Source organism: Coenobita brevimanus, chromosome 98 (assembly GCF_032717465.1).
Source record: "Coenobita brevimanus isolate Jiangsu-jjx chromosome 98, ASM3271746v2, whole genome shotgun sequence".
In the NCBI taxonomy this organism is placed as follows: domain Eukaryota; kingdom Metazoa; phylum Arthropoda; class Malacostraca; order Decapoda; family Coenobitidae; genus Coenobita; species Coenobita brevimanus.
In genome coordinates, this window is record NC_137051.1 from 1,784,496 (window position 1) to 1,811,469 (window position 26,974).

A 26,974-nucleotide genomic window follows, 5' to 3' on the forward strand; every position below is an offset into this window, starting at 1 on the left:
ACCGTGTGTGTGTGTGTGTGTGTGTGTGTGTGTGTGTGTGTGTGTGTGTGGTATGGGAAGAGTGACATGATGTGTGTGTGTGTGTGTGTGTGTGTGTGTGTAGAGTGACATGATTTAGTCCCCTATGATTGTTACGTCATCTCCGTGTTAACCGCATCCCTTTTATTTTAGTCATTTATTCATTTATTCGCGTAATTATCTGTACACACACATCATGTACTACTAATTACCTGTACATTTATTGCTTTATGTCTGGTGATAGTCAAGTTTGAGTAGTTATAAATTGTAAAGCAGTTAATATTGACACGGATAGCATTCCTTACACTAGATTTAAACGCATGGTCAGTATGGATTATTATTTAGCCTGTTATTATTATTATTATTATTATTATTATTGTGGTGGTGGTGGTGGTGCTTTTATTCTTACGGATGACTCGCCTACTTTTTAGTTTGACTTTTTCATATACGCTTGTGTCATAACATTTGCATGGACCAGAATGTTTAAAGGCAATTTTATTTAGGTTTGTGATTTGTATTTCAGTTTCTGGACTTATTTTCACGATTGTCACAAAAAGGATGTTCGGCTGAAATGTGCTGGTGCAAATAATAAAACATCTACCATTAGACTTTTAATTTGCCTTGTCCTTGGGTGTTTTTTGTGTGGTGTGTACCCTCGCCCTTTCCCTCATTGAAGGTGAGGTACTGAAGACGTCCGCAGGGTCACTTTATTATGTAAGGTTGAACCACTTCCCAGCACCCACTCCAGCTGGGCTCCTTGTTGCCATGAGGTCATTTATCGCTCATTCACGATGCCACGTTAAGGGATCAATAGCAACTTGAACGATAAGTCCTGCAGCGAAACTTTTGCAAGGAGCATCACGCCACATCGAGGCAACCCGACCGGTGATTGGTGGAGCGGGGGCTGAGGTGTGACGTCACGGCGACACGGTCTCCCATTGGCTCACCCGCCGTGGTCCCACCTCGGCCCAGACCCGCGCTGGAAATTGGTGTTGGAGGAAATTATAAAGAGAGAGACACATCTGCTCGGCCAGTGTGAAGGTGAACATCGCTGGGATTACAGTTCCGCCAAGGTGTAGACTGGGACAGTTGTAGTGGTGACAAGTTAAGCAAGTTTGGAAACAGCCTACTGTGTTTAAATTACACTGTAAGTACTCGAATTAGTGTGCAAGTGTTTTCATATTAAAATCTGTCTGGTGGAACTACAGTATGGTGTATTTATGCATGTGTTGTATCCTCCTAGCTCTATTTATTATTAATGGTAATTGGAAACAAAGCACTAGTTTTCCAGTGTTTTGGCAGTACATTTACCGTCAGTAGTGTATTAAGCAGGTATTTAGGATTGGCCTGTGGCAGGAAAACAAGTTATTCACTAGTCTCGGATCAGATTGGTGGAAGCCTTGTAGGAATTATAAGTGGGATATATGAAGTCATGCTGTAGTTAATATACTGTACAGAATATTTGAATAAGAAAAAGTGCGAGTCCTAAAGCATGTAGGCTGTTAAATATGTAGCAGTTACTGAGCTGTAGGGGTTTTCAGTGTGGTTTATTGATGTTCATATGATAGTTTTGAAGTGTGAAGGGGTGTCATCGGTTCCTTCCTTGGTTAGTTAATGTAATTGATATATTTTTATCTTGTGATGCAGCTTAGAGTAGCAGTTGATGCTCTTTTGAATAACATGATAGTAGTGTATATTTTTAGTTATTTGGTAGTGATTTTACCGTGATGTGAAAGTTTTGGGTGTATTTCGTGTGTTACTGTGTTGTGAAAGTTTTGTCATTCTTTTTTATATGCTGTAGTGCAATAGTGATATGTAATTTATATACTTTCCTCTTTATATGTGGAAATGCAGTTCAATTCATTTGCATATTTGCTGTATACTGTGAGTAGTATGTGATGTATTTATTCATTAATTTCAGTGTGAGAATTAAAAGTAACGATGCCGGCCTACGCAGAAACAGTTGTCTCCTCCAAACCGCCACACCGCGTCATCTCCCAACTCTCACCGCCGCACAAGGTAAATCTATTTATCTATCTATTGCCAGACGCCATAATCCCGTAAGGGGTGGCCACTTGACTCTGAGTTGTTTTACGGGGAGGGGCACTAACCCTCCACCAACCCACTTGTTGACACTTAGGGAGCAACAAGGTAAATGCTTTGTTTTATTTGATTCTCTCTCTCTCTCTCTCTCTCTCTCTCTCTCTCTCTCTTTCTCTTTCTCTCTCTCTCTCTCGTGTAATTCATATTTTCCTCAATTTTTTTTCCTTCCCGCTTGTGTGGCTTTGCACTTTTTTCCAGGAAGTTAGTCGTAATTCAAAATATGTTGAATAATCTCGGGAAGAATGCACAAAATTAAGAGGGGATTATATGCTAGAATTTGAGGATTTCCGGTTTTGAGCATTTCTCTCTCTCTCTCTCTCTCTCTCTCTCTCTCTCTCTCTCTCTCTCTCTCTCTCTGTTGCAGCGGCCCCACCCAGCAACCAATTGGGCTTTTCCCTTTACACACACACACACACACACACACACACACACACACACACCTATTGATTGTGTTTAAGAAGTTTCTAGTATGCGACCTATGTAGTGTAGGATATGGCAGCTTAACAGTATATTGAGCTGTTGACAAAGTGATGTTAATCGATGCAGTTTGACTATCTATCAACGTGTTATTAGTGAGCTATATGAAGCGTTATAACTCTGCACTTGAGTTTTCGTGAAATGTATAGAGGTAAAGTTTTGTAAATGCATTGTTTCATTTTCACACGGGTAAGCAATCAGAGGAGAGTTGGGTTTTAGCTGCCCACGGGTAAATTATAGCTGTGAAGTTGGATTAGGCTGGTATATACAAGTTTAATATGTGGAAAACGATATTGGGCTTTTCATTTTAACTTAAACTCGATGTTTGTCCCCTTGCAATTTATTTCACGTGTCCCAGTGGCAATGTGAAGACTGCTACGGTTCAACCTGCTTTCCATAAGATTAGCTCCATATTCTATAGTTAATCTGTTGCAGTATATCAGCATTTGATGGCAGTATTGGGACAAATTAAAGTGCAAATAGTATAGAAATAGTGACTTTGCTAGGACCGACCTGTTGCCAATGTTCAAGCGCCGGTGACATGAAGAGGCGTGACCGTTAAAGAAAACTTGATTTGTAGGGAAACTTTAGTAAACTGAACCTGGAGATAATTGATAGGAAACTCGAGTAGACCAAAAGATTGTCAGAACAGCGGTTAAAAAAAAAAAAAAAAAGTCTTCAAATGGACTGAGGAAGAGAGGTGGTGAAAGGACTGAGGAGGAAGAGCGGCGGTGAAAGTAACAATGACCTCAACATCAACAAGGAAGGAGCTGGGGAGGAAAAGTGATGCACTTATGGAGGATAATGGTAATTGCGAGATGTGGTAAGCTATTAGATTCCCCCCCCCCAAGAAAAAATCCTCCAACAGATTTTTTCATACATGGTTGATGAGGTAGCAGGACAACAGTTGCACAGGAACTTTCAAAAGGGGTATGAAAAAATGCACTAACACCTGAAAAGGCTTGAAAAACGGTAGGAAGAAAACTACAAGGTATGAGATGGTATAAGCTGACCACACACACACACACACACACACACACACACATATGCAAAGTACTATTAAGCAGATCCTCCCCCTTTTTATTTTTAAGCTGTCCCAAAATTTTGAATTGGATACAGCTGGCACACAAACATCTTCACCGCCAATGATGTAGTTATGTATTTTGTCTAATGCAAGTGTATGTGTTCATACTTTCACCGCAGCCAGGTGCTTATTTTTTATTTATTTCTGTTAGGTTTTTTTTTTATAAAGCATTGTAACGCCACCTTGTATTATCATTTTTTTTTTATGCCACACTTCCTCCTCTCTCCTGATAAAAAAGTAACAGGAGTTTTCTTGCAATTCAGTGTTCAGAGTAAAAAAGAAGGGAAAAAATGCGGCAAGAAGTGCAGTGAGGGAAACTCAGATTGTGGTAAATCAAGGTTTTCTCCAAAAGGTACGGTAAAAGAAGTAAGCAGTCATGCAACGCTTTCATGTGCCTTGAGTATTGGGATGGAAGTAAAATAAAGGTTTTAGTGGTGGAAAAGATTTGAAAACTTTATTTTTTTTTCCTGTTACAGCCTGCATACTTGTAAGTTGTACTGTACATTTGTACAACTTGTTATTAACATTGTGCTAGAGTTTATCATGTCATCAGCACTAATACCACAGTGTCTATATGTACTACGGTACCAATAATTGTAACATTAATACGACCCTGCTTCTCCTGCTACCCCTGTCATCTCATTGTTCAGTCTCCTTGGTATTTCTGATGCGATTTTTACCAACTTAAAATAAGTTATATTTCCATATGCCCCTACATTGTCTCCCCCCCCCCCAACTTCCTGATAACTCAATGTATTCACACTAACACCGCTTAAATCAGTGCCCCCCCTCCACTTAAAATCAGCCCCCCCTCCCCATATTTCATTCGGCTCCTCGTCTCCTACCGTTCACTAATGACATGATTCCCCGATTATTCACTATGATCCCTCAATTTTACTCAGCTTCTTTTTATTAGGCAGCGTGAGTGTATTTTCCGTAAGCATTAGACATGAGCCAAATCCACTCCAAGGGGTGATTTTTTTTTTTTTTTTTTTTTTTTTTTTTTTTTAAATGTGGTAAGGGTGCAGTAACTAATGTTGTTTCACCAAGCTGTACATGAATGTGTAAATTTGATAGTTAATAGTACGCAATACTACAAAGGGCGAGTATCTTGGACTTGTTTCCAGTGCTTGATCAGAGGGGGCAGGAAGTAATCTCACCCTGTCACATGATGAAACAAGTGAAGCCAACGGGTAGCTCGGCTGTCACGTACATTCTGCCTGGCGTTGCTGATTCATGTGTGTTTGTCCATCGTGGAATCTGTAGCAGTGTAGTCTGTGAACCAAGATTGTATACCAAACATTCTGCTTTCAGGGCTGGTAGGAATGCAGTCTGTAACAAGATATCATATACAGTATTATGGGTTATAAATGTTAGCAGTGTTGTAGCTGCACAGTTTTTTTTTTTTTTTTTTTTTTTCACTCCCACCGAGTTGTTACTTTCACATTTCACCCATTCCTTACCTTCGCTCTTCATTAATGCTCAGACCTGACGTAACTCTTCACCAGTTCTCAATCCTCACTTCAACCAGTTACTCATGCTCATTCCTAACACGATGAATCTTCACTAATACTGGTACCTCATACTCAGCCCGCACACTCGCTTTACTCATCCCAAGCCCTCACTTTCACACTTCACTCATTTGCACAGACCTCACTTATACTTCACTCATGCTTGGTCCACAGTTTCACCCTTCAACCATCCTTTCTGTTTATTCAGTTGCCAGTTTTTCATTGTCATTGCATTCTTCACTCAAGCATTTTAGTCTTCATCAATCTTCCTTGTCTCTTCTGCAGGATGATAGGAAGTCTGGGGGTGCCAGTGTGTGCAGGGAGGCAGTGGTGGTGAGTGGTATGTCTGGCCGCTTCCCAGAGAGCTCCAGCGTCGAAGAATTTGCCTCGAACTTGTATGGCGGCGTTGATATGGTCACTGAGGACGATAGACGTTGGACCCCAGGTTAGTGTCTTACCAAGTTCCAACTAATAAGAGAAATAGGATTATGATGGTTGATAACGATTGGTGGTGGTGGTGTCCCCTGTACTATATACAGTACATGTACACTCAGTCCTCTTAAATCGCGGCAATTTGGGTCTGGACCACTGCCGTGATTTATGAATTCCGTGATTTATGAATAATAACTCTTATGTGAAAAATTAATTTGGGTCTGGACTTTGGCTAACTCACCCCCACAGCACCCCACCTACACCTATCTAGGCACCATCAAACACAATCATACAAATTAAGGAATATTCAGTGCATGTATTAAGGGATCTCGCCTTAATCCTATGACGAAATTGCTTAAGTGAATGGAGTGGGGTGGTGTTGGGAAGAACTTACCTCTCAGCACATGTTCATCCCAAACTCTTTCACCAGCTTCGAAAACGTCTCTCCCCTCTCAACACGACAAATGAGCTCCAAACGTTGACTGTACGACAACTGTGGCAGCGTCTTGACACCATACTGCTTAGAGCACTTCATTGGGGTGTTGGGAGGGGCCATGGCAGGTAGGAGGTGGGGGGAAGTTGCACAAAAAAGGCAGGTAACTCTCGTACTCCATGGCGACGGTCTGTAGTGTGCGGACTGGCGGGACAAGAACAACAACAACAACATAGTGGCATTAGTATGCACATATGCCACCAGGGACATGCGGTGATTGGTTGTTGGGTTGCAATTTTCAGTTTGAATGCCGCGGTTTACGGTTCTCCTCGGAGAAGGCCCACTTGGGTGCCTAGATCTGCGATTTTTGTGACTTAACAGTGATTTAAGGTTGCCGGCAGTCTGACGGCCACCAAGCCGTGATTTATGAACACGCGATTTACGAGGATTGAGTGTATAAGATTTGTTCATGGTGTATGATTTGCGTGATGGTGGTGAAATGCAGGATATTGTATTGATCACTGTAATTAATCCTTCACTGATAATGTCGCCTTGATTTCTCACTACTGGTAGACTTTTATTTGGGTAATGGCAGACTTTTAGTAATGCAGAAGATAATGAAATGCAGTACTGTATATATCTTTACTACAGCACTAGACTTCTAATGCTCTATCCTAAGCTGAATAAACATAACTAGCATAGAAAGTTAGTGATGGAAAGTAGTTGGGGAAAGGGATAAAGTAAGGATACAGCTTTAATCATTGCTCGACTCTGAACACTGGGTCTAATGATTTAATTTCATCTTAATAGAATCATTTGGTGTTAGATGGAGTAGAATACAAGATGTTTATTGACCATAAGAGGGTTAATTTATGGATATAGATGCTTAGTCTTGTTTGACTCTCAGCTGAATAAAACTATGGTATTAGCTGGACCATGAGAGTTTTCCTACTTCATCCACCTGCACCAACCACTTGCAGGCATACACGGACTGCCATGTCGCTCTGGGAAGCTGCTAGACCTGAGCTACTTTGACAGCTCATTCTTCGGTGTGTCCCCCCGTCAGGCTCACGCTATGGACCCACAACTGCGGATCTTGCTGGAGCTCACATATGAGGCCATACTTGATGCTGGTAAAGAGGTTGTTGTTGTTGTTAAAGACAGTAGCCCAAATCATCATTATTACCAAGGATGCATTAAAAAAAAAATCAGATTTATTCCTCTACAGTATTGTAGTTGGTACTGTACTGTAAGTGAAGACCCTTGCATCAGTTGTTCATGTAGCAGTGTAACTTTAATGGGAAGTCTTTTAATGTGTAATAATTTTGAAAAGGTTTAAAAATGCAGCATATAACAAGGATTTACTTTTACTTTTTTTTTTTTTTAGGAAAGCCATTTTTCCATAAAGTTGTTTTTCTTACAGTGGCACATTCCACAGTATGCTGCTAAGTTTTCCCAGTTTTAAACTTTATTATTTCTTGTTCTGGATTATACCTTACTCCATCTTTAGGTTGGTAAGTCAGGATGATGATGATGTATAGAGTATCCAGTACAGTCAGGTATATGATCATAATGCATACTCTGTCCAGTAGATATTACAGTATCCTCTCCTGCCCTAGGTCTGAACCCAAGTGAGCTGCGTGGTCGTCGTGTGGGTGTGTACGTCGGAGTGAGCAGCAGTGAGACAGAGGAGGTATGGACATCCGACCCAGCCTCAGTGTCCGGATATGCTCTCACCGGATGCTGCCGCGCCATGCTTGCCAACCGCATTTCCTACACCTTTGACTTAAAGGGTACGGTGGAGGATTTTTTTTTTTTTTCAACACTAGTACAGTGTAAATGTATAAAATGCACTTTTCGTGCATCTGGATCCTGCCTCTTTCCATCCGTAGGAGGGGAAGAAGTCAGGTTTTTTTTGGATTATTTCAGAAATTATGAGTTAACAGAGCTCTGTCCTTTGTTGTCCTTCTTATGAAATTATGGAAATGACTGTAAATTTCATTGCATATGTAAATAATTGCATACCATTGCTAAGTATGACGTTTCAGCTTGCAACACTGCAGACTCATTCATATTCTGTAATCTCATATGCTAGCACAGTATGTATGGACCTTCCTGTTTTGTAAGAGTCTGTATGTCTAGAATATTCTACTATCAGAAAAATACCATGCCATTTCTAACTCTGTGTTCCCACAGGTCCAAGCTTTGCCATCGACACAGCTTGTTCATCTTCAATGATGGCGCTGCAGCAGGCCTGGCAAGCCGTGAGTGAGGGGGAGATAGAGGCGGCCATTGTAGGAGGCACCAACTTGACCTTGAAACCGCAGAACTCCTTGCAGTTCAATGCTCTCAACATGCTTGCAGCTGATGGCAAGTGCAAGTCCTTTGATGCTTCTGGCAATGGGTAGGTACTCTGCATGAGTACTTTGTTGACAATATGGCATATAACATAATGCAGCTTGAAACTGGAATATATGTTCAGTTCTATTATTCCTCCAGTGTCGTAGTCTTGTCACCTCCTGTCAAATTTTTTCTCATCCAGAGAAGCCTGGGTCGACAGCAACATGTTCATGAAAATATTGTGAAAATTCTTCAGATGTGTTCTGTTCATCAGGTATGTCAGGAGTGAGGCAGCAGTGGTCATACTACTGCAGCGTGGGTGTGAAGCCCGGAGAGTGTATGCTGACCTGGTACACGCCCGTGCCAACACAGATGGCCACAAGGCGGAGGGTGTTACCTTCCCCTCTGGTGCCGTACAGAGGCAGCTTCTAGAAGAAGTGTATGCCAGCTCAGGAGTCTCTCCCCAACAAGTTTCATATGTTGAGGCTCATGGCACTGGCACCAAGGTCAGTGAACAATTTTCAAAGTACCGTTTTTGTGTGCATACAAGCACTCTAGCCTCCATAATTTGAGAAACACGATAAATTCAAGTTACTGTTACTGTATGTGTTTCATAAATTCAAAAGCTTCCTTATAACATATACTGTATGTGTATATATATATATATGTATATATATTTGCACACTGGTATATAATATATAGTGAATGATTAGCATTTACATACAGTATATGTACCTTATACTGACATTCTGATAGTTTTTAAGCATATTTTGTTTGGTTCATTCTTGTTTCCTTTTGGCACTTACTACTTTTTCAGCCATTGTCTAGACTGTTTACATTTTATGCTGAACTGTAGGTGTTTAATACTGTTTATGTATGTATGATGCATAGGCTGGTGACCCCCAAGAGGTTGGAGCTTTAGCAGAAGTGTTTTGCTCTGGTCGCTCCTCGCCACTGCTCATGGGTTCTGTGAAGTCCAACATGGGACACTCTGAGCCAGCTTCAGGCCTCTGCTCTATTGTTAAGGTAAAGGAACAGTAGAGTTGTATCGAGATCTTGTAGACTTCAGTGCTAACAGAAATATATATATATATTTTCTTAATTGGACACTGGTTATAATGTCGTAATGGAAAGTAGAGCCATTTAAAAAAAATTTCACTCTTAGCTTCACCTTCTTATTCCAGATGGCTGTACAATTTTGACTGACTGGCATTCTTGTTTATGTCACAGGTGCTGCTTGCCATGCAGCGGAAGGAACTGCCTGGGAACCTGCACTTTTCCACACCCAACCCTGAGATCCCAGCACTCCTTGATGGCAGAATAAAGGTAGACCATGGTTTTGACTCTTGGGACTTGAAGACAAATATGAAATATATTGTGCCTGTACACATAATCAGAGAAAGGGATAAATAATCCATCATCCATTCCTACATTGCCCCATGAGGAGCGTAGGAGCCCGGGGCTAGGCAGTTGGTCCCGACATTGAAGATGAGAGTGAAGGATATATACAGTAATCATAGACTTACTTTTATATTGTTCAGCTTTAGGGTTTATGTAAAACCTAGAGAATTAGAGGTTTAAGTTAATTAATGTAGATCTTTGGGACTCAGTTGTGTAATGGTTACTTCATGTATGGGGAATACTGGAAATATTCTGGTTTTACAGATTATCCACTGACTGCTGATCAGTTCATTTTGTAATTTATCAGGTTGTGAGTGAGAATACCCATTGGCCAGGAGGATATGCCGCTGTTAACAGCTTTGGCTTTGGTGGAGCCAATGTCCATGTTCTTCTTCGCTCCCCCGGCACTCTTTCCACACCCCAAGTCCCGTCTCCTGGTCCCACTCATGTCCTCATCCCCTCAGTGCAAAGTAGTAGTCCACTTTCCAATGGCAGCACAAATGAAGTTCAATCAACATGCAATATATCCTTTGATAAAGTGGAAAAGGATGCCACTGACAGCCTCAATGCAAGCAACACCCATGACAACATGCCGAGGCTGGTGGTGGGAGCAGGACGCACTGAGGAGGGAGTGACTACCCTGCTGGAGGGTGTGAGGGAGAAGGGCACACCAGCTCTCTACTCTCTGTTGGACAAACTCTCAGACATGCCGACCAACTCGCATCCCTGCCGAGGATTCACTGTCGTCAACTCTGGGAAGAATGTTGTTCAGGTAAAATATCATAATGAAGTTGTAATGTCATTAAGTTGTTTAAAGGTGATTTACAATAAAGAACTTAAAAATAAGAGCCACTTAATGCATATCATATGATCTTCTGCTGGTAGGAGATGGTTCTACTCCTTACAGTACCATATGTTCAGTGTGTGCAGGGTAATTGGCATTTCCCATTTATTTCCCATTTGATAGTTTAAGAATGCTTGAGAGTATCATATTGTGCAGGTAAGTACAGTATATCTACACACTGTATTGTTAAAAAATTGCTTCCTACCACTCCACTAGACTTCAGAAGTTTCCCCGACCCCACGTCCTCTTTGGTTGGTGTTCTCTGGCATGGGATCTCAGTGGACGGGGTGCGGTGGTGCCCTGATGCAACTGCCTGTGTTTGCTGCGGCCATGAGGAGGTGCCACACTGCCCTAAAGCCTCTAGGGCTGGACCTGATGGACGTACTAACCAGCCAGGACCCAGCTGCCATGGCATCCACTATTGCCAGCTTCTCAACCATTGCTGCCATGCAGGTAACGCCTATCTTTTATTAATTCATAAAATCTGAGGATGTAATGTTTATGCTATCCAGCTTCAGAGAGACCTCTTGTATTGTCGGGAAATGAAGGTTATACTGGTATTTAATCTTCAGAGGAGAGAGAGAGAGAAAAAAAAAAAGGGAGCAGAGTAAAACTGATGATTGGAAGAATAAAATTAGTTATTGCATACTGTGTAAATTCTACATATACAGCATGTGATAGGCAGTTGAAGAAAATATGAATCATTAAATAGTGACCCTAGTAGTCTGATGCTTTAATTTAGGGTATGCAAAATAAAATGTATGTGCAGTTGGAAAATTCATACCAGTATTAAGAATATATGGAGTGGATGGGAAATTGTTGAATGCTGTGAAGAGTATGTACAAAGGAGCTAGGGCTATGGTGCCATGGATGGTGAGCTGAGTGAGTTCTTTGATCTCAATGTGGGACTGAAACAGGGTTGTGTGATGTCTCCATGGCTGTTTAATATATACATGGATGGGGTTGTAAAGGAGGTGCAGGGTAGGGCAGTGGATGTGGGGGTGGCTCTAATGAATGAGGGTGAGATTTGGAAGATTCCATTGTTGCTGTTTGCTGATGATACAGTATTGTTGAGTGAAGATGAATGGGAATTGCAAGGTTTGGTGAATGAATTTGGGACAGTGTGTAGGAGGAGGAAGCTAAAAGTTAATGTAAACAAAAGTAAAGTTATGGTGTTTGAGAGGAATGAAGTCACAGAATGTACAGTGAGGTTGGATGGTGAGGATATGGAGAGTGTGAGTGCATTCAAGTACTTGGGTAGTGTGATGAGTAAGGATGGAACTTTGGGGGATGAAGTGCGTGAAAGGGTACGGCAGAGAAGGAAGGTTGTTGGTTCACTGAAAGCAGTGATGAGAAATAGAGAGGTGAGTATGGAAGTTAAGAAGTCACTGCATGATAGTATTGTGATCCCTACCCTGACATATGGAAGCGAGGCGTGGACCTTGCAAGAGGGGAACATGTCAAGAGTGAGAGCAGTGGAAATGAGTTACTTGAGAGGAGCATGTGGAGTGACATGGAGGGAAAGGTTGACAAATGAAGAAGTGAAGGAACGTTGTGGGGTGGATGTGGCCGTGGTTGAGTAGATAAGGAGAAATACACTGAGGTGGTTTGGACGTGTGGAGAGAATGGAGAATGAAAGACTGACTAAGAGGGTGTATGTAGGTGAGGTGGAGGGAGTGAGAGGGAGGGGTAGGCCGAGGATGAGGTGGAGGGATGGAGTTGAGAGGTATATGAGGGAGGGGGGGGTGAGTTGAGGGGAGGGTAGTCAAATGGTGGGTGACAGAAACTTGGAGACGTTTTGTCTGTGGCCACCCTTTGTGGGATTAGGGCGTCGGGCTGTGGATAGATAGATAGATAATGTGTAGTATGTTTGAAATATGATACACTTTACTATAATTAATCTCGGGTAATGAGAAAAAGGTACCTAGTATATTAATTTGAAAACATTAATGCTTTAATGAGCATTTTGTCATTACACTACTCTCATTTACCATTTTTAGTGCACATAGTAAATATATTTTGTCAGGTTGGTCTTGTTGATGTGCTAAGAAGCATAGGAGTGCAAGAAGTGTCCGGACTGGTGGGTCACAGTGTGGGTGAACTGGGTTGTGCGTATGCTGACGGTGCCCTGACAGCAGAACAGATAGTACAAGCTGCATACTGGCGAGGCCGTGCCGTGCAGGAAGCTACCCTGCCACCAGGAGCTATGGCAGCTGTTGGTAAGTATTGTACAATCATTTGCAATGTTGGGCATCATTAACCATGAACAGTACTTGTATATTAAAAAACACCATATGTATTGTACAGTTTTCTCATTGAAAACGGTGGGAAGACAATGTATTGGGATATGCAGGTTTGCTTTTACTTTTTGGAATTAGTAATGGTTTGCCTATATTACTCTTTTTATTAGAAATGCTTTTGTTAGAGTGAATTGCATTAGAAATTATACATAGTGATACAGTAGGACTCATGGATATTTTATTACTTGTGTAGTAGCATGCCTTTGTGTTGTGCAGTAGGGGTAAGATGCATTTATATGTTCATCAGTCTCTTTGTTTTTCAGGGCTTAGTGCAACTGAGGCTGAAAAGTGGTGTAAAGATGGCATGATTGTGGCATGTCATAATGGGCATGACTCTGTGACACTGTCTGGACCCAAGGCAGCCATGGAGGAGGTGTCTGAGCAGCTTACAAGTCAGGGTGTGTTTTGCCGGGCTGTCAGGTCTGAGGGGATTGCCTTCCACCACCCCTCCCTCAGGGCTGCTGCACCACGCCTCCTACAGGAGCTTACAAAGGTCAGCTTAATGTCTTAGCACTTTACAAGCCTGGATTAGGTTTTATCTTGGTAAAGTGGGTTTTTAGCTTTACTTGGTACAGTGTTTAAGGTTAGAAATAGGTAAAGTAATGGAGTTCTGTTTATTTTAATGCTGTGCTGCTTATTTTATGTATATTTTAAGTTTGTTATTTGGTTAATACTGTACTATACTTACCTGTATCACTTGTTGAGAGTAAATATTATCATTACAGTACAGTATGTTGAGCAAAATTGCATGCTTTTCTGACCACTTCACTGTGGGAGGCCAGATAGAATGAAGATGTGATTATTCTGGAGTTAAAGGAATGATTAGAATGTGGAATTTGTACAGATTATCCCAGTGTCGCATCAGAGGTCCCAGCGTTGGGTGAGCACGTCGGTACCGGAGAGTGAGTGGGGGACGCCTCAAAGTGCTACTGCCTCACCCCACTACCTCGTCAACAACCTACTCTCTCCTGGTTAGTATCGATGGTTTTCCATATTTGTTTTGACTTTTGTTTAGTTGTCATTGTTTCTGGGTTTTTACTCATATAATTTGCATCACCTTGTCTTCTTTTAGTTATGTCTTTTATTGATGGGTTTCTACTAGTGTAATTCCTTGACTTAACCTTGTCTTTCAGTAGGTTATTGCTGTGGTAATGTTCAGAAGTTTTTGTTAGTGTTAAAAGGATTTTTTTTTTTTCTTTTTCCTACCTGTCATTTTTGTTGCCAGTAATGTCATGTTTGTCTTTTTTTTACACTTTAAGATTGCACAATAAGGTTTCATATAAAGCAGTTTAGGCTGTCCTTGGTTTATATGGTTAGTCCAGTTGGTTAATTGTTTAAAGTAAAACTGCAGTTATTGGTTTAAACTGATTGAGCATTAAGTCATGGTGGAGCACATTCTTGCTTTATTACTGAGTGCATGAGGTATTGTTCCACTTTTGGATAACATTCTACCGGAACTGAGAACAATATGCATGATAACTGTAACTGAGTACAAGTTGGTTAAGTTAAATTGTCATCTGGACTTTCAGTTCTGTTTGTGGAGGCTCTTAGCAAGATTCCTGAGGGTGCTATTGCATTGGAGGTGTCCCCCCATGGTCTGCTTCAGGCTGTGCTGCGCCGCTCATTCCCTACCGTCACACCCATCCCTCTAATGAGGAAAGAAGCCACCTCGACCATTGGCCACTTCTTGGAGGCACTGGGAAAGTAAGTGCTGTGCTTGATTCTGTTGAAATATGTATTGTATCAGCAGTTATCATAGTTCTGGTTGTCTCCTTTTTTATGTTCACATCAGCTTTTATGCTTACAGCATATTATAGAATAATTGCTACTTAGAATGTCATAGCTATTTGTAAAGCAGAGGTGCCAGTTTTCACTGATTTGCAGTATAAGTTGTATGAAAAAATTTTTATTGTAAAATGGTATAGTGTAAAAGTTGGTAATGGTTGTTTACAGGTTGTACATGGCTGGTGTTAGTGTGGATGTTAGTGCATTGTACCCTCCAGTCATGTTCCCAGTACCATCCTCCACACCATCCATTGCCAGCCTTCTCAGGTAACTCTACTAACAATGTGTAGTGAGTGTGCATCATTCATTGCTTGCCATTTGTTTCTTTGTATTATCAATAGGTATGACAAGAATACTTAAATGTTACCAGACTTGTATAGATATGTGAATCTGAGTGCAATGTGCCACAGGTGGAATCACAACCAGGAGTGGGACGTGGCAAAATTCAGCAGTGGGGGATCAGGTGGGCCAGAGTACCAGGTGAAAGTGGCCCTCGACTCCGATACCTACAGCTACCTTGAGGGTCATAAAATTGATGGTCGTGTACTTGTACCAGCCACTGGATACATGGTAAGAAAAATAAGTGTGAAAGTTTGCATATTTTTACATAAGTTGCAAAGTACAGTCAGTGAATATCTTCCAGCTTGCATGAATGAAATGGCTAACCCTCTGACCCATCACGTTAGGTGTTCGCGTGGCAGGCAGTGTGTCGTCTGCAAGGAACATCATGGCAGGAGACCCCAGTTACCTTTCTGGATGTGAAGCTGCACCAGGCCACTGTCCTGTCCACAACACCTGGTTCCTCCACCACACTGACTGTCAGAGTCCTCCTGGCCAAGGGAGAGTTTGAGGTATGTGGTCATTGCTGATGAGGTTTGTTAGGGAAAAAAATTATAACCCCTTCCATGGAATCTCTTTTTTTGCTTTATTCTGTTTTGCTTCTCTTAGCCAAGGGAGAGTTTAAGGTTTATGGGTAAGTTAAGGGAAACAATTAATCCTCTTTACTATGGTGATGCCTTTTCACTTGCATTACTTTGCAGAGAGAGAGCATGAGATGGGTAGTGATTCACTGGGGTTTGTGTTGAAGTTAGGGAAAAATGTGACTCCTTGTCAATATTCCTGCTATCCCAGATACTTTAACTCTTCTAAAATTTTATTTTTTTAAATTTATTTATTTTTTTTTTTCTGAGCTGCAAACCTTGTGAGGCACAATGGCTTGCATGGGCCAAGGTGCAAACCTTGTGTAGGTACAATTTAAATTGGTTTTAAAACGGCTTTGGGGAGGAAAACGACCTCAAAGAATCAACCCAGTGGGGGTTAATGGGAGAAGCTACATGGTTTTTGTAAGCTCTTTTTCTTCCTTTCAGAAGTCTTCCCAAGGTGCTTTAATGTCTGGAGATAGCAAGAATAAAAATAAAAATTCATCCTTTGGTTGAAGGTTTAAAAAGAAAAATTGATAAGCCCTGATGCCTTTGCCCAGAATCTGACACATTAAAAAAAAAAAAAAAAAAGTGTGTGTGTGTGTGTTTTAAGTTTCTCATTTGGAGGACATAAAGGCTCTTGCATCTCCAGTCCTTTGACCGCCTGGATTTCTCTTGACTGAAATTCATCTGGTGTTGGATTAAATGAAATCCAGTGATGTAGCAGTGAAAGAATTACTCAAGGTAGTTCTGGAAGGCTTTGCAGCTTAGACTTCTTTCAGTTAAGTGAAATCATGTGGCGTTATGGATGCCTAAGTGCAGAATCCAGAGTGAAAGGGTTAAAAGCAGCATCTTGTTTTACACTTGCTGCAAAAATCACTACTGACATACATCTGGTATCTAAGGTTGTGGTTAGTGATACTGTGGCTGCCTCTGGACGCATCCATGTTGGGGCAGACCAGGGTGGGGATCACGTGACCTCACAGCTGCAGACTGAAGTTGTCCACTCCTCCACAATGCAACTAGCTCAGAAGGATGTGTATAGAGAGCTGCGTCTGAGGGGATATCACTATGGGAGTGTCTTCAAAGGCATCACCAGTGCTGACCTTGATGGTAAGTTTAGGATATGTAGATATTTGCATTAAGCACAACTATCACCCAACTTTAAATTTTCATTTGTTCAAATTGTGAAATTTGGGCAAATATACTATAGTAAATGTTCCCCTGAATTTTAGGTACTGGTAGTGACTGCGCTGTGGTCTTTGCTTAGCAGTAGAACTGGATGATAAACTTTACATGCATACTTATGAGAATCTGGAATATTGAGTAAATGAATTTTCACTTTTTGTTACTGTACTGTACTTTTTTTATCATTGCTTGTAGAGCCTTCCTCATTCCATCCACATGTGGGAAATGAGGTCAGGATGAAGTATGCTGATTTTTAAATTCAAACCCCCAAACTTGTCTTGTAGGCACTGAGGGTAAGGTGATGTGGCAGGACAACTGGATAGCCCTGCTGGACACAATGTTGCAGTTCTCTTTAATTGGAGCGAAGCAGCGCTCCCTCATGCTGCCCACCAGGATCCGCAGGGTGGCTGTACACCCTGCACACTTCCATGCTAATGTTATCCACGAGGATGATACCAGGACAGTGAAGGTTAGTCTGCTCCAGGAATAAGTACAGTGTACTCTGTGAATGATTTAGGGATAGCATAATTTTAATAGATTTTTCTTTTTATGTCAAAGATGTGTTCCAGAATATCAGCTATTTTCTTACAATTTGTACAGTATAGTAATTTGGGAAACTGGGAAATTACCTTTATACAGGGTAGCTGTGAAGCTTAGACATTTTTTGGTTACTGTGATCATAATGGGAAAAAAAGGACAATATACAGTACAGATATATAAATTTGTTATTGCTCCCACCATCCACTCACTCGATTTAGTGCTGCTCTTGGGTGTCTGCCCTGTCTTCTCCTTCCTTTACTTCCATCTTCTATCTTTCTTTCCTTCATTCTTTCCTCGTCATTCTGCCTATGTGTGACTTTACACTACCTCTTCTGTCTTTCGTTCCTTCATTCTTTCCTCTTCCTTCTGCCTATGGGTGACTCTGCACTGAGTGACAAGCCAAATGGTTTCCTGTACACCAGGAAACCATTTACTATGCTGGGTGGTAACCATGTAACCAAATTTTGGTGCCTGGTGGTTTAGTGGGTAATTATTGTGCTCCAATCAGATTGAGCCAATGAAGATTTATATCCAAGGGGTGGTTGGGGTTTATTGCTCACGTATTGCCACTCAGGGATGAGTGAGGTTGGTCACACTCATCTTAAATGTTGGGACCAACTGCATAGCCCCGGGCTCCTATGCTCCTCATGGGGCAACGTAGGAGTGGATGATGGATGGATGGATTGCTCATGTAATGCCACTTAGGGTTGAGTGGGGCAGGTCACTCTCATCTTAAATGTCAGGACCAACTTGCCTAGCCCCAGGTTCCTATGCTCCTCATGGGGCAACATAGGATTTGATGATGTACTGATGGATGGATAATATTTTCTAGCTATCACCAAATGATTGTATATAAAGTAGTTCATAGACCATTTACATTAATAGTGTACATTAAGTTGAATACAGAGACATTATATTGGCTCTTGATGAGAGAATATTCCTTTGCCTAGAAGTCTCGGTTGTACTGAAGGGGTTAAGCTGATGTATTGGTGCAGTAAAAATGTTGTTTTGCTGTACCAACTTTTTTCATGAATTAAAGTAGTTTTGTCATCAGTGATATTTAAATGTATGTTGTAGAGGACTTTGAGTAAGGATAAGTGAATAATGTTGAAAATGGGTCAGGATGAGGTTGATAATTGTAATGCAATAAAAGTTCATAATAAAAAAATCTTGCCATCAGGTGGAGCACAACCCACGCATTGGTGTGACCCGATGCCAGGGTGTTGTCATCCAGGGTCTGAAGGCCACATTAGCACCCAGGAGACCAACCCAAGACCAGCCACTGCTGGAGACCTACCAGGTGGTGCCACTGAAACTGACTGCTGACCACCCTATGGCCTCCTGTCTCACCAAAGAGACAGCCCTGGGGGTGCTGCTGGACCTGGTACTGGAGAATGCATTGACCACCCGGCTGAAGGTGGTGGAGAGGGCAGATGATGAACTTCCTGTTGACTCTATCCTGGCACAGAAAATCATGAGTATTTCTGCCACCAGACCCCAGCTCATGGTTAGAATTATAATTCTTAATTGAATTTCTGGTACACATAATGAGAATGGTTGTTCAGTTTGTTCATAGCTTTACTGGTACATACCTGACTAATATAATATTTAGGTAGGGAAAAGGGTCATGATAGTTAGCAGGGTAGAGCATTAAATCACCCTTAGTGCAATAAAAGTTTTTTGTTATTTATCATTTATCTTCCAGTGTTGTGGATTATGATAATGTAGCCCCAGACCCCAACTCTTTGCAAGAGGTAAAATGGGTGACTATTACGGGTAATCAACTTTACAGGTCGAGTACATCTTGAGTTCACCAAAGAAATTGACAGCTGAGGAGCAGGAACGTTTCTCCACAAAAGAAGTCATCACCAAACCTGACCTTGCCTCCTGCTTCTCTCCTCCACCGCACATCCTGGTCCTGCACCAACCCCAGGAAGTGGCTGCTTTGGACAAGGTGGCAGAAGGATTATTTGTGTTGACGGATTCTAGTGATGTTACAGACAGGCTGAGGGAAGCTGGCTATGTGGAAGTTGCTGCTGTGGACACTTTTGGACTGATGCTATTGAGAAAGGTATGGTACCTAAGTGTCTTCATAAGGGTACTGGAGTTGTAATAAGATTTTAGTGTTTAATATTTTGAATGCATTGGTACTACATCCTACTCTTCTAGTACTGTATCTGTTAGACACTGTGAGTTTTTGGAATTAGTGATGCAAATGGTAACTGGCATACATTCAGTGGGAAAAAATACTTAGCAATTTATTTTACTTATCTTCAGATTCAGAATGCACCATCCCCACACACTCTCCTAGAGATTTGTGCCAGTGATACAGAGTTCTCCTGGGTGGCTCCACTCAAGGAGAAGGTTCACTCGGCCAGTAAGGACATAATCTGGCTTCTTTCATCACAAGAACCATCCTCTGGTATTCTTGGCCTTGTCAACTGTCTGCGAAGGGAAGCTGGTGGAGAAAAGCTTAGGTAATTTTTTTTTTTTTACTATGGTACCTTGTTATTTCATACTAGTTCTCTACTTGATAGATACTAAACCTCACCTTATGGATTTTTTTTTTTTTTTTCATGCATTTTTATTAATTGATAGTGGAGTGAAGCTGACTTATAGTTTGTTTGTGTGCAGGTGTGTGTTTGTGCCAGAAGGTAAGGCTGAGGTGATTCCAGACATCCTGAAGAGTGATTTGGCCATTAATGTGTTTGAAGGAGGAGAGTGGGGGACATATAGACACCTGCCTCTCGCCCCCCTTGCCCCACAGCCATCCTCTGATGCCCTACTTAATGTGGCCACCAGAGGAGACCTGGCCTCCCTCACTTGGTTCCAGATGGCCTCACCTGAGGCCTGTGAGAAGACCAATTCCAGCACAGTGGTGTGTGACGTCCACTATGCCCCACTCAACTTCAGGGACATCATGGTGGCCACTGGGAAGCTCCCTCCTGATGCACTGCCTGGAGATCAGGCAACCAGAGTAAGATTAATATGAATTTGGTATTGTCATCATGTTACCTGCCAGTGTTGTGTGGCTTATGTAGTTCAAGCAGTCTTTTATTCATCATACCTGATTTTCATTTTTGTCTGGAAAGTGAGGTTCCAGAGCATGACTTGATGGGGATGTATGGTACTGTACATTGTAGGAGAAATGAAGTCGTGTTACAATACTTCCTCACTGATGTGCTGTAGAAGATAAAAGGCTGCTTGTAACAGTGCTAGTCACTTGGATGCCAAATGAAGAGGGATTTATGGCCCCTCTTGCATGCCCTATGTGTGTGTGTGTGTGTGTGTGTGTGTGTTTTTATTTTTGACACAGAATACGTGGGTACCATTTTTTGTTTTCTCCATAGGGCTTATTACTGTGTGGTCAGTTCCTCTGAGGGGTAGAGGCCAAAAGAGTAGCTTCCATAATGCAGCAAGTCTATGGGTAGGGGACTGATATGCCTCTGGTACTAATTCATAATTTAAAAAAAAAACATAATTGTGCACAGTACACTGATGTATTACCATATCTCAGGGTTATGTTAATGATCTTTGTGTAGCTTTAATACCGGTACTGATTTTGTTCAGGACTGCATCTTGGGTTTGGAGTTTGCTGGTGTGCGTCGGGGAGGCAGCGGCGAGAGAGTGATGGGTCTGGTTGCAGCCGGGGGTCTGGCCACATCAGTCATGGCAGACCCACTCCTCACCTGGCCCATCCCTGACACCTGGACCATGCAGGAGGCAGCTACTGTACCAGTTGTATATGCTACCGTAAGTACTGACACAGATCACAACTTGTGTTTACTTATACTGACATTTGTTTTATGTCCATAAATATACAATGTTGTATTTCTTTCTCAAGTAGACATTTTTTTCAGTTGTTTAACCTTGTTGGTAGGGGTATGCCATAGATAATTCTCCAGTAGTGTATAACTGTTTTAGGTTATGTTAGTTTATTTCAGTAATCTTTTTTTGACTTTTGTAGATTTTGTGGCATAATAATTATCTGTTGTTCAGGCATACTATGCGCTGGTGGTACGAGGTGGGTTGAAGCGAGGCGAGAGCGTGCTCATCCATGCAGGGTCAGGTGGGGTAGGCCAGGCAGCCATCAGCATCGCTCTGGCCGCATCATGCACCGTCTACACCACAGTCAGCAGCAGCCAAAAGAAGGAAGTGCTGCAGAAGCGCTTCCCTCAGGTAAAGCAAGCATATTTTCTCATCCGAGTTTAGCTTGCCTATCAGTTAACTTTAATACAGTTTCAAATGGAATCTGGGGAGTGGTGCATTTTGATTCTGTTCTGGATTAAGATGTGCCTTAGCTGCTTCATTGTTCTGTCATTAATTAAAGAGGAATATATATCAACTGAAGAGATAAGTCTGGACAAATATGAAATGGAAAACACAACTTTTATCATACTGTACATGTATATATTACTGGTTTCCGTATTTTGAGTATTCCTGTTACCTACTGGAACATATAATTAATTTGATCTGGAGAATGTAAACTACATTGCTTAAGTAAATCTTTCATCACCATCATTATTAACAGTCCAGCGCCATCCATTATCCAGTCCTTTCTTGCCCCAGCTGGAACCTGAGGGCTCGGAGCTAGGCTACTCATTTCAGAGATTGTGGGTGTGGGTGACCCAGGATCATAGTTAACCTTTGTATAGACAAGATAACTCTAGTAATAGGGTTCAGCTAATGCCTGATAGTGGTATTCATCTGATTGAGTCATAGGAGCCAGAGTGTTGATACGGTCTCCATTAACTCTCCCTGTCGGGACTAGTCTGTATTCTTTCCAGTTAATGCCAGATATGAAGCTAGGAATAAGTTACTGGAGTTTGAGAGAGTAAAATTAATAAATCTGGGTTTCAGTTGAGGGATGAGAACTTCAGCAACTCCCGTGATGACAGCTTTGAGTATGACATCATGGAGCATACCAATGGACAGGGGGTTGATGTGGTGCTGAATTCTCTGGCCGGGGATCTGCTTCAGGCCTCTGTCAGATGCCTTAAGGAACATGGCCGCTTCCTGGAGATTGGCAAAGCTGATCTTGCCAACAACACTGCCCTTGGTGAGTGCTCATGCATGTTATGCTGTGTTGACTATAACTTTGCATAAAACACTACGGTACTTTTCCATCTTGACTGCCAAATTGTAACAAGAGATTAATGTTAAAATATGATGCTGATCAGGAAGAAGTGCTATGAAAAGGATGCGTGTTGTAGTATTGTCTTATTTTGCCATTGAGCTGGCAAGAATGTTATAAAAGAATGAAAATGTCCACAGAGTTAAGGTGGACAAGCCTTAATTACCAATACTGTTGTCACCAGTTCACATAGTCATTCACGGTTTCTCTACAGTAACATCCTGCGCCTATTTCTTGGTTCCATCATTTGCCAAGCTTATTACAAACATTTTTAATGGAATGGTTAAATATAGGTTTCATTAACGTCCTCTTACCAGAGGTCATTCCTAGGCTGCTGGATATATCTGGGAATACCCTTAAGTGAAAAGCCATAACCCTGTACTGTGCGATAAAGTGTGCATTGATGTAAGATTAGTCAGACTCAGAAGTTAGCATTAGAATTTTAAAATGGTTGTGTTACAAGTTATACAGTCGAAGTGTGGGGAATGAGGAAATGGTGATACCTTTGGAACATTGGAACACTGCTTACGTGGTTCAGATTTAAGGCCTAGGGTGATTGACTAGACCTTGTTTGATGATACTTTTTGATATGCAAAAGAGTAACATGTAAGTCCAAGGGATCCAGTAGACACTGGAAACATTTTTTTTATGACGTAGACTAGGATTGTATTGGTAGTGATCGTATTTATGAAATCTGTTAATTGGTAAGGTTAAAGTACTGTTACAGGATTTGTCAAACATTCCATTTTGACATGTTCACCAACAGGCATGGCAATCTTCCTTAAGAATGTGACCTTCCATGGTATCCTGCTGGACTCTTTGTTTGATGCATCCGAGGAGGAGCGTCGGCGCCTCAACATCCTCGTCAAGGAAGGGCTCAAGGCTGGGGTGGTCAGACCGCTGCCATACACGCTGTTCACAGGGGACCAGGCAGAGGACGCTTTCAGGTGAGCCTGTCATTGCAATTACTGTTAATGCCTTTTTTTAGAGAGATCCCATTTTAGCTAATGAAGGGCATTAGCTAGAAAGATATGAATCATCTGGAAAGTGGTTAGTGAAGTATGTTTCTGAGCAATTAAGAAGTCTTTCTTAAAGCTGAATAAGATTGCATGACAGTAGTCTGAATAAAACAGACAAGATGTCCTCTGGCTGAATGAATTATGGTGAAATATTACTTAATGCAGTGCCTGTGCTGAAAAAATACTAACATCAAGTGAATTTATTAGTCATGTAATGGACTGTAGCAGCTAGTGTCTGTTAGTTCATACAGTATAATTTGACAGGAACATATTGTGTACAGTTTATTAGTAATTTATTCATTCTACAGGTACATGGCCACAGGGAAGCACATTGGCAAGGTTGTGTTGGAAGTACATCCTGAAGCTGCCACAGAGAATGCTGCTTCTATCCCTACACCACAAAAGAAAGATTCCGCACTTGTCCCAGCTGTGCCCCGCCTCACTGCCAACCCACACTTGGTGTATGTCATTACTGGTGGCCTGGGAGGACTTGGGTTGGAGTTGGCAGGGTGGTTGGTGAAACGTGGGGCTAGGAAACTTGTGCTCACTTCACGCCGGGGTATTACCACAGGGTACCAGGTAAGGGAATAACCTTGGCATGCTGCAGTTAATGATAGACCTTGTTCTTACAGTATGACTTTAAGATGAACCCTAGTACAGTGGACTTAAGTGCTGGTTACAGAAAGTGGTATAATTCATGAATGTGTACTACTATTCAGGTGACAATATTTGTTTTGCATATCCCAGCTAAATTACACTCCAGACCTTGTTAATGTGATGTGAAACTGCCATAAATCCAGACTCATGTTCACTATTCTTAACACTAATAATGTCACTTTGTATACATACAGAATATAGTTTTTGTTTGAATTATTATTATATTTTTGTATTACTTATATTTTGCTTTATTCTCTCCAGGCACTGTGTGTGAAGAAGCTAGAGGAAAATGGAGTACAGGTGCGTGTATTGACCCAGGATGCTTCCAACCTCAATGGTGCCATGGCATTGCTTCTTGAGGCTGCACGTGATGGGCCTGTGGGCGGGATTTTCCATCTGGCTGTGGTGAGCTATTGTCTCATATCTATAGTCTTCCCACTCACTCCACACTTTGTACCATGCAACTGTTCCTGATATTGAGGAAAAGTGGCAAAGCAGTGTTAAAAATACCAGTGGAACTTTAATAGATGTTTTATGTAAGTATTTGTGGTCTTTGCAAAAATGAATGTCAAATAAGATGGCATACAGTGATGACTTTCGTGGCCTTGTCAGGTGCTGGAGGATGCTTTGCTAGACAATCAGGACAGTGAGAAGTTCAAGCGTGTGATCCGTGTGAAGGGTGACGGAGCCATGGCGCTGGACGCTGCCTCTCGTCGCACTTGCCCCAACCTCCACCTCTTTGTTACCTTCTCCAGTGTCTCGTGTGGCAGAGGCAATCCTGGTGAGTTTAAATGTATGGTAATAAAGTTGAAGAAATTGTCAAGTGTTGGGGGTACTTATGTCAGGATTGCAGGACAGTGTACTAGTATTTAACCATCCATCCATTCATCATCCAATCCTTCGGTGCCCCATGAGGAGTGTACTATTAACAAGTATAGGTATTGTAATTACTTAATGGGTCGGTATACTGTATAGTTGTATGTGGTGTAGTTGAAGAAACGGTTATGGTTCAAGTGTTCATTGGTTCAGGTATCAGTTATATATTATGGCACCTTTAATCTTTGATGGTATGTGATTAATTTTTGTTCCTTACTATATAGCTTAGTAAAGAAAAAGTTATTTGGTGTAGTTATTGGAGATATATCACATGGAGGGAGGATTCATACTTTATATATATTGTTTTTTCCAGGCCAGAGCAACTATGGCTGGGGTAACAGTGTGTGTGAGCGTGTGGTGGAGAGTCGTGTGAGGGCAGGGTTGCCAGGTGTTTCCATACAGTGGGGTGGCATTGGTGATGTGGGTGTGCTGGCTGACACACTGGGAGAGATAGAGGTAAGTCTATTTTGCTGTAGAGTTAATAGTTGGAACATTGTAATTTAAGAGGCTTAACCTGCCCCGTCCCGACCAATTTTCCACCACTGACTCCCACCAATCCCAACCAATTTGGAAAAAAAAAATTTGGCTCAAACCTCTGCTTTTGGTGAGAAACATCGAAAATTCATAGAGAAATCGCTCACCTGAGGTTTAAAATACTCGATACAGGTAGCAGTACTCCCTGCCTTACTGGGTTTTCTATCAGGCTGGCTCCAAAGAAAACTAGTTCTGTGGGAGGGTAACTATTCCACACCACTCATAAACTGTATTTATTTATTTATTTGGTACGAATTTATATGTAGTATGAGAGTATATTGGTTTTCAAACAGTAATATAGGCAATATAAGCATTTTTCACTCACTAACACATCAACATTCCTGACCTTTTTTGGCAAAATTACCTTATCGTCATTTCCGACTGTTTCTTCCTCTAATGCTACACAAACTTTGTCCTCCACATTGTCATCGATTGGGGAATCACTCTGGCCCTGAATGTCTTTATTGGCCAGGTTACTGGTAACAGGTGAATTGCCGGGACAATGGCATGCTGGGGGAGGGGGGAGGACATGCAGGGTAAGGCATTGACCTTGCCTGGTATCTTGTAGAGGAAGGTGTCCCGTGCATATGTACCAAAAATCACACGCAAAAATTGAAAATTGTGCAAATTGTGAACCTTGCAATTGCGCGACGTACTGGTACGTCGATGGGTCTAGCTGTAACAAAATGTTGCGACATACTGATATGTCGATGGGACGCCTCGGGTTAATGTGTAAGTCATTGTATGATCCATTTCACTGGGCATAGTGTTTGTAATTTTCCATCCATCCATCCGTCATCCAATCTTACGTTGCCGCATGAGGAGCGTAGAAGCCCGGGGCTAGGCAGTTGGTCCTGACATTTAAGATGAGAGTGACCAGACTCACTCATCCCTGAGTGGCATTACATGAGCAATAAATCCCAATCACCCCTTGGATATAAACCTTCACCGGTTCAATCCGACTGGAGCACAATAATAACCCACTAAACCACCAGGCGGCAAAATTTGGTTATATGGTTACCCCCCAGTGTAGTAAATGGTTTCCTGGTGTACAGGAAACCATTTGGCTTGTTACTCAGTGTAGAGTCACCCACAGACAGAAGGAAGAGGAAAGAATGAAGAAATGAAAGACAAGAGGGAGTGTAAAGTCACCCTTAGGCAGAAGGAAGAGAAAAGAATGAAGGAAAAAAAAGACAGATGATGATGGAAGGAAACAAGGATGGAGGAGAGGACAGGGCAGACACCTGAGAGCAGCACTACATTGAGTGAGTGGATGGCTTTCCCCACTTTAATATTTTCTCAACCTTGTGACTTGGATCCTACCTTTCTTTGTGCTTAAATGGAGAAAAAAGTCAGGGTGATGTATTGGTAATTTTCC

At 41.8% G+C, this 26,974-nt stretch overlaps 1 protein-coding gene across 1 annotated transcript in view; it reads left to right on the top strand.

Annotated features, from left to right (window-relative positions):
- The first annotated feature begins 1,151 nt into the window (after positions 1-1,151).
- The window catches only part of FASN1 (Fatty acid synthase 1), a 31,355-nt gene continuing 5,532 nt past the window's right edge, over positions 1,152-26,974 (top strand). Inside the window, exons 1-32 of the mRNA XM_080283858.1 lie at positions 1,152-1,165; positions 1,940-2,037; positions 5,479-5,638; positions 7,039-7,191; positions 7,678-7,851; positions 8,255-8,462; positions 8,673-8,904; positions 9,290-9,424; positions 9,629-9,724; positions 10,107-10,571; positions 10,860-11,096; positions 12,670-12,862; positions 13,207-13,436; positions 13,788-13,914; positions 14,473-14,647; positions 14,897-14,995; positions 15,139-15,298; positions 15,415-15,579; positions 16,554-16,761; positions 17,121-17,305; positions 18,557-18,883; positions 19,169-19,447; positions 19,654-19,853; positions 20,011-20,353; positions 20,947-21,129; positions 21,376-21,555; positions 22,237-22,435; positions 23,277-23,457; positions 23,838-24,108; positions 24,448-24,591; positions 24,799-24,967; positions 25,376-25,518. Coding sequence (XP_080139984.1) covers positions 1,960-2,037; positions 5,479-5,638; positions 7,039-7,191; positions 7,678-7,851; positions 8,255-8,462; positions 8,673-8,904; positions 9,290-9,424; positions 9,629-9,724; positions 10,107-10,571; positions 10,860-11,096; positions 12,670-12,862; positions 13,207-13,436; positions 13,788-13,914; positions 14,473-14,647; positions 14,897-14,995; positions 15,139-15,298; positions 15,415-15,579; positions 16,554-16,761; positions 17,121-17,305; positions 18,557-18,883; positions 19,169-19,447; positions 19,654-19,853; positions 20,011-20,353; positions 20,947-21,129; positions 21,376-21,555; positions 22,237-22,435; positions 23,277-23,457; positions 23,838-24,108; positions 24,448-24,591; positions 24,799-24,967; positions 25,376-25,518 — 6,099 coding nt within the window. The 5' untranslated portion in view covers positions 1,152-1,165; positions 1,940-1,959. The remainder of the gene's footprint in view (positions 1,166-1,939; positions 2,038-5,478; positions 5,639-7,038; positions 7,192-7,677; positions 7,852-8,254; positions 8,463-8,672; positions 8,905-9,289; positions 9,425-9,628; positions 9,725-10,106; positions 10,572-10,859; positions 11,097-12,669; positions 12,863-13,206; positions 13,437-13,787; positions 13,915-14,472; positions 14,648-14,896; positions 14,996-15,138; positions 15,299-15,414; positions 15,580-16,553; positions 16,762-17,120; positions 17,306-18,556; positions 18,884-19,168; positions 19,448-19,653; positions 19,854-20,010; positions 20,354-20,946; positions 21,130-21,375; positions 21,556-22,236; positions 22,436-23,276; positions 23,458-23,837; positions 24,109-24,447; positions 24,592-24,798; positions 24,968-25,375; positions 25,519-26,974) is intronic.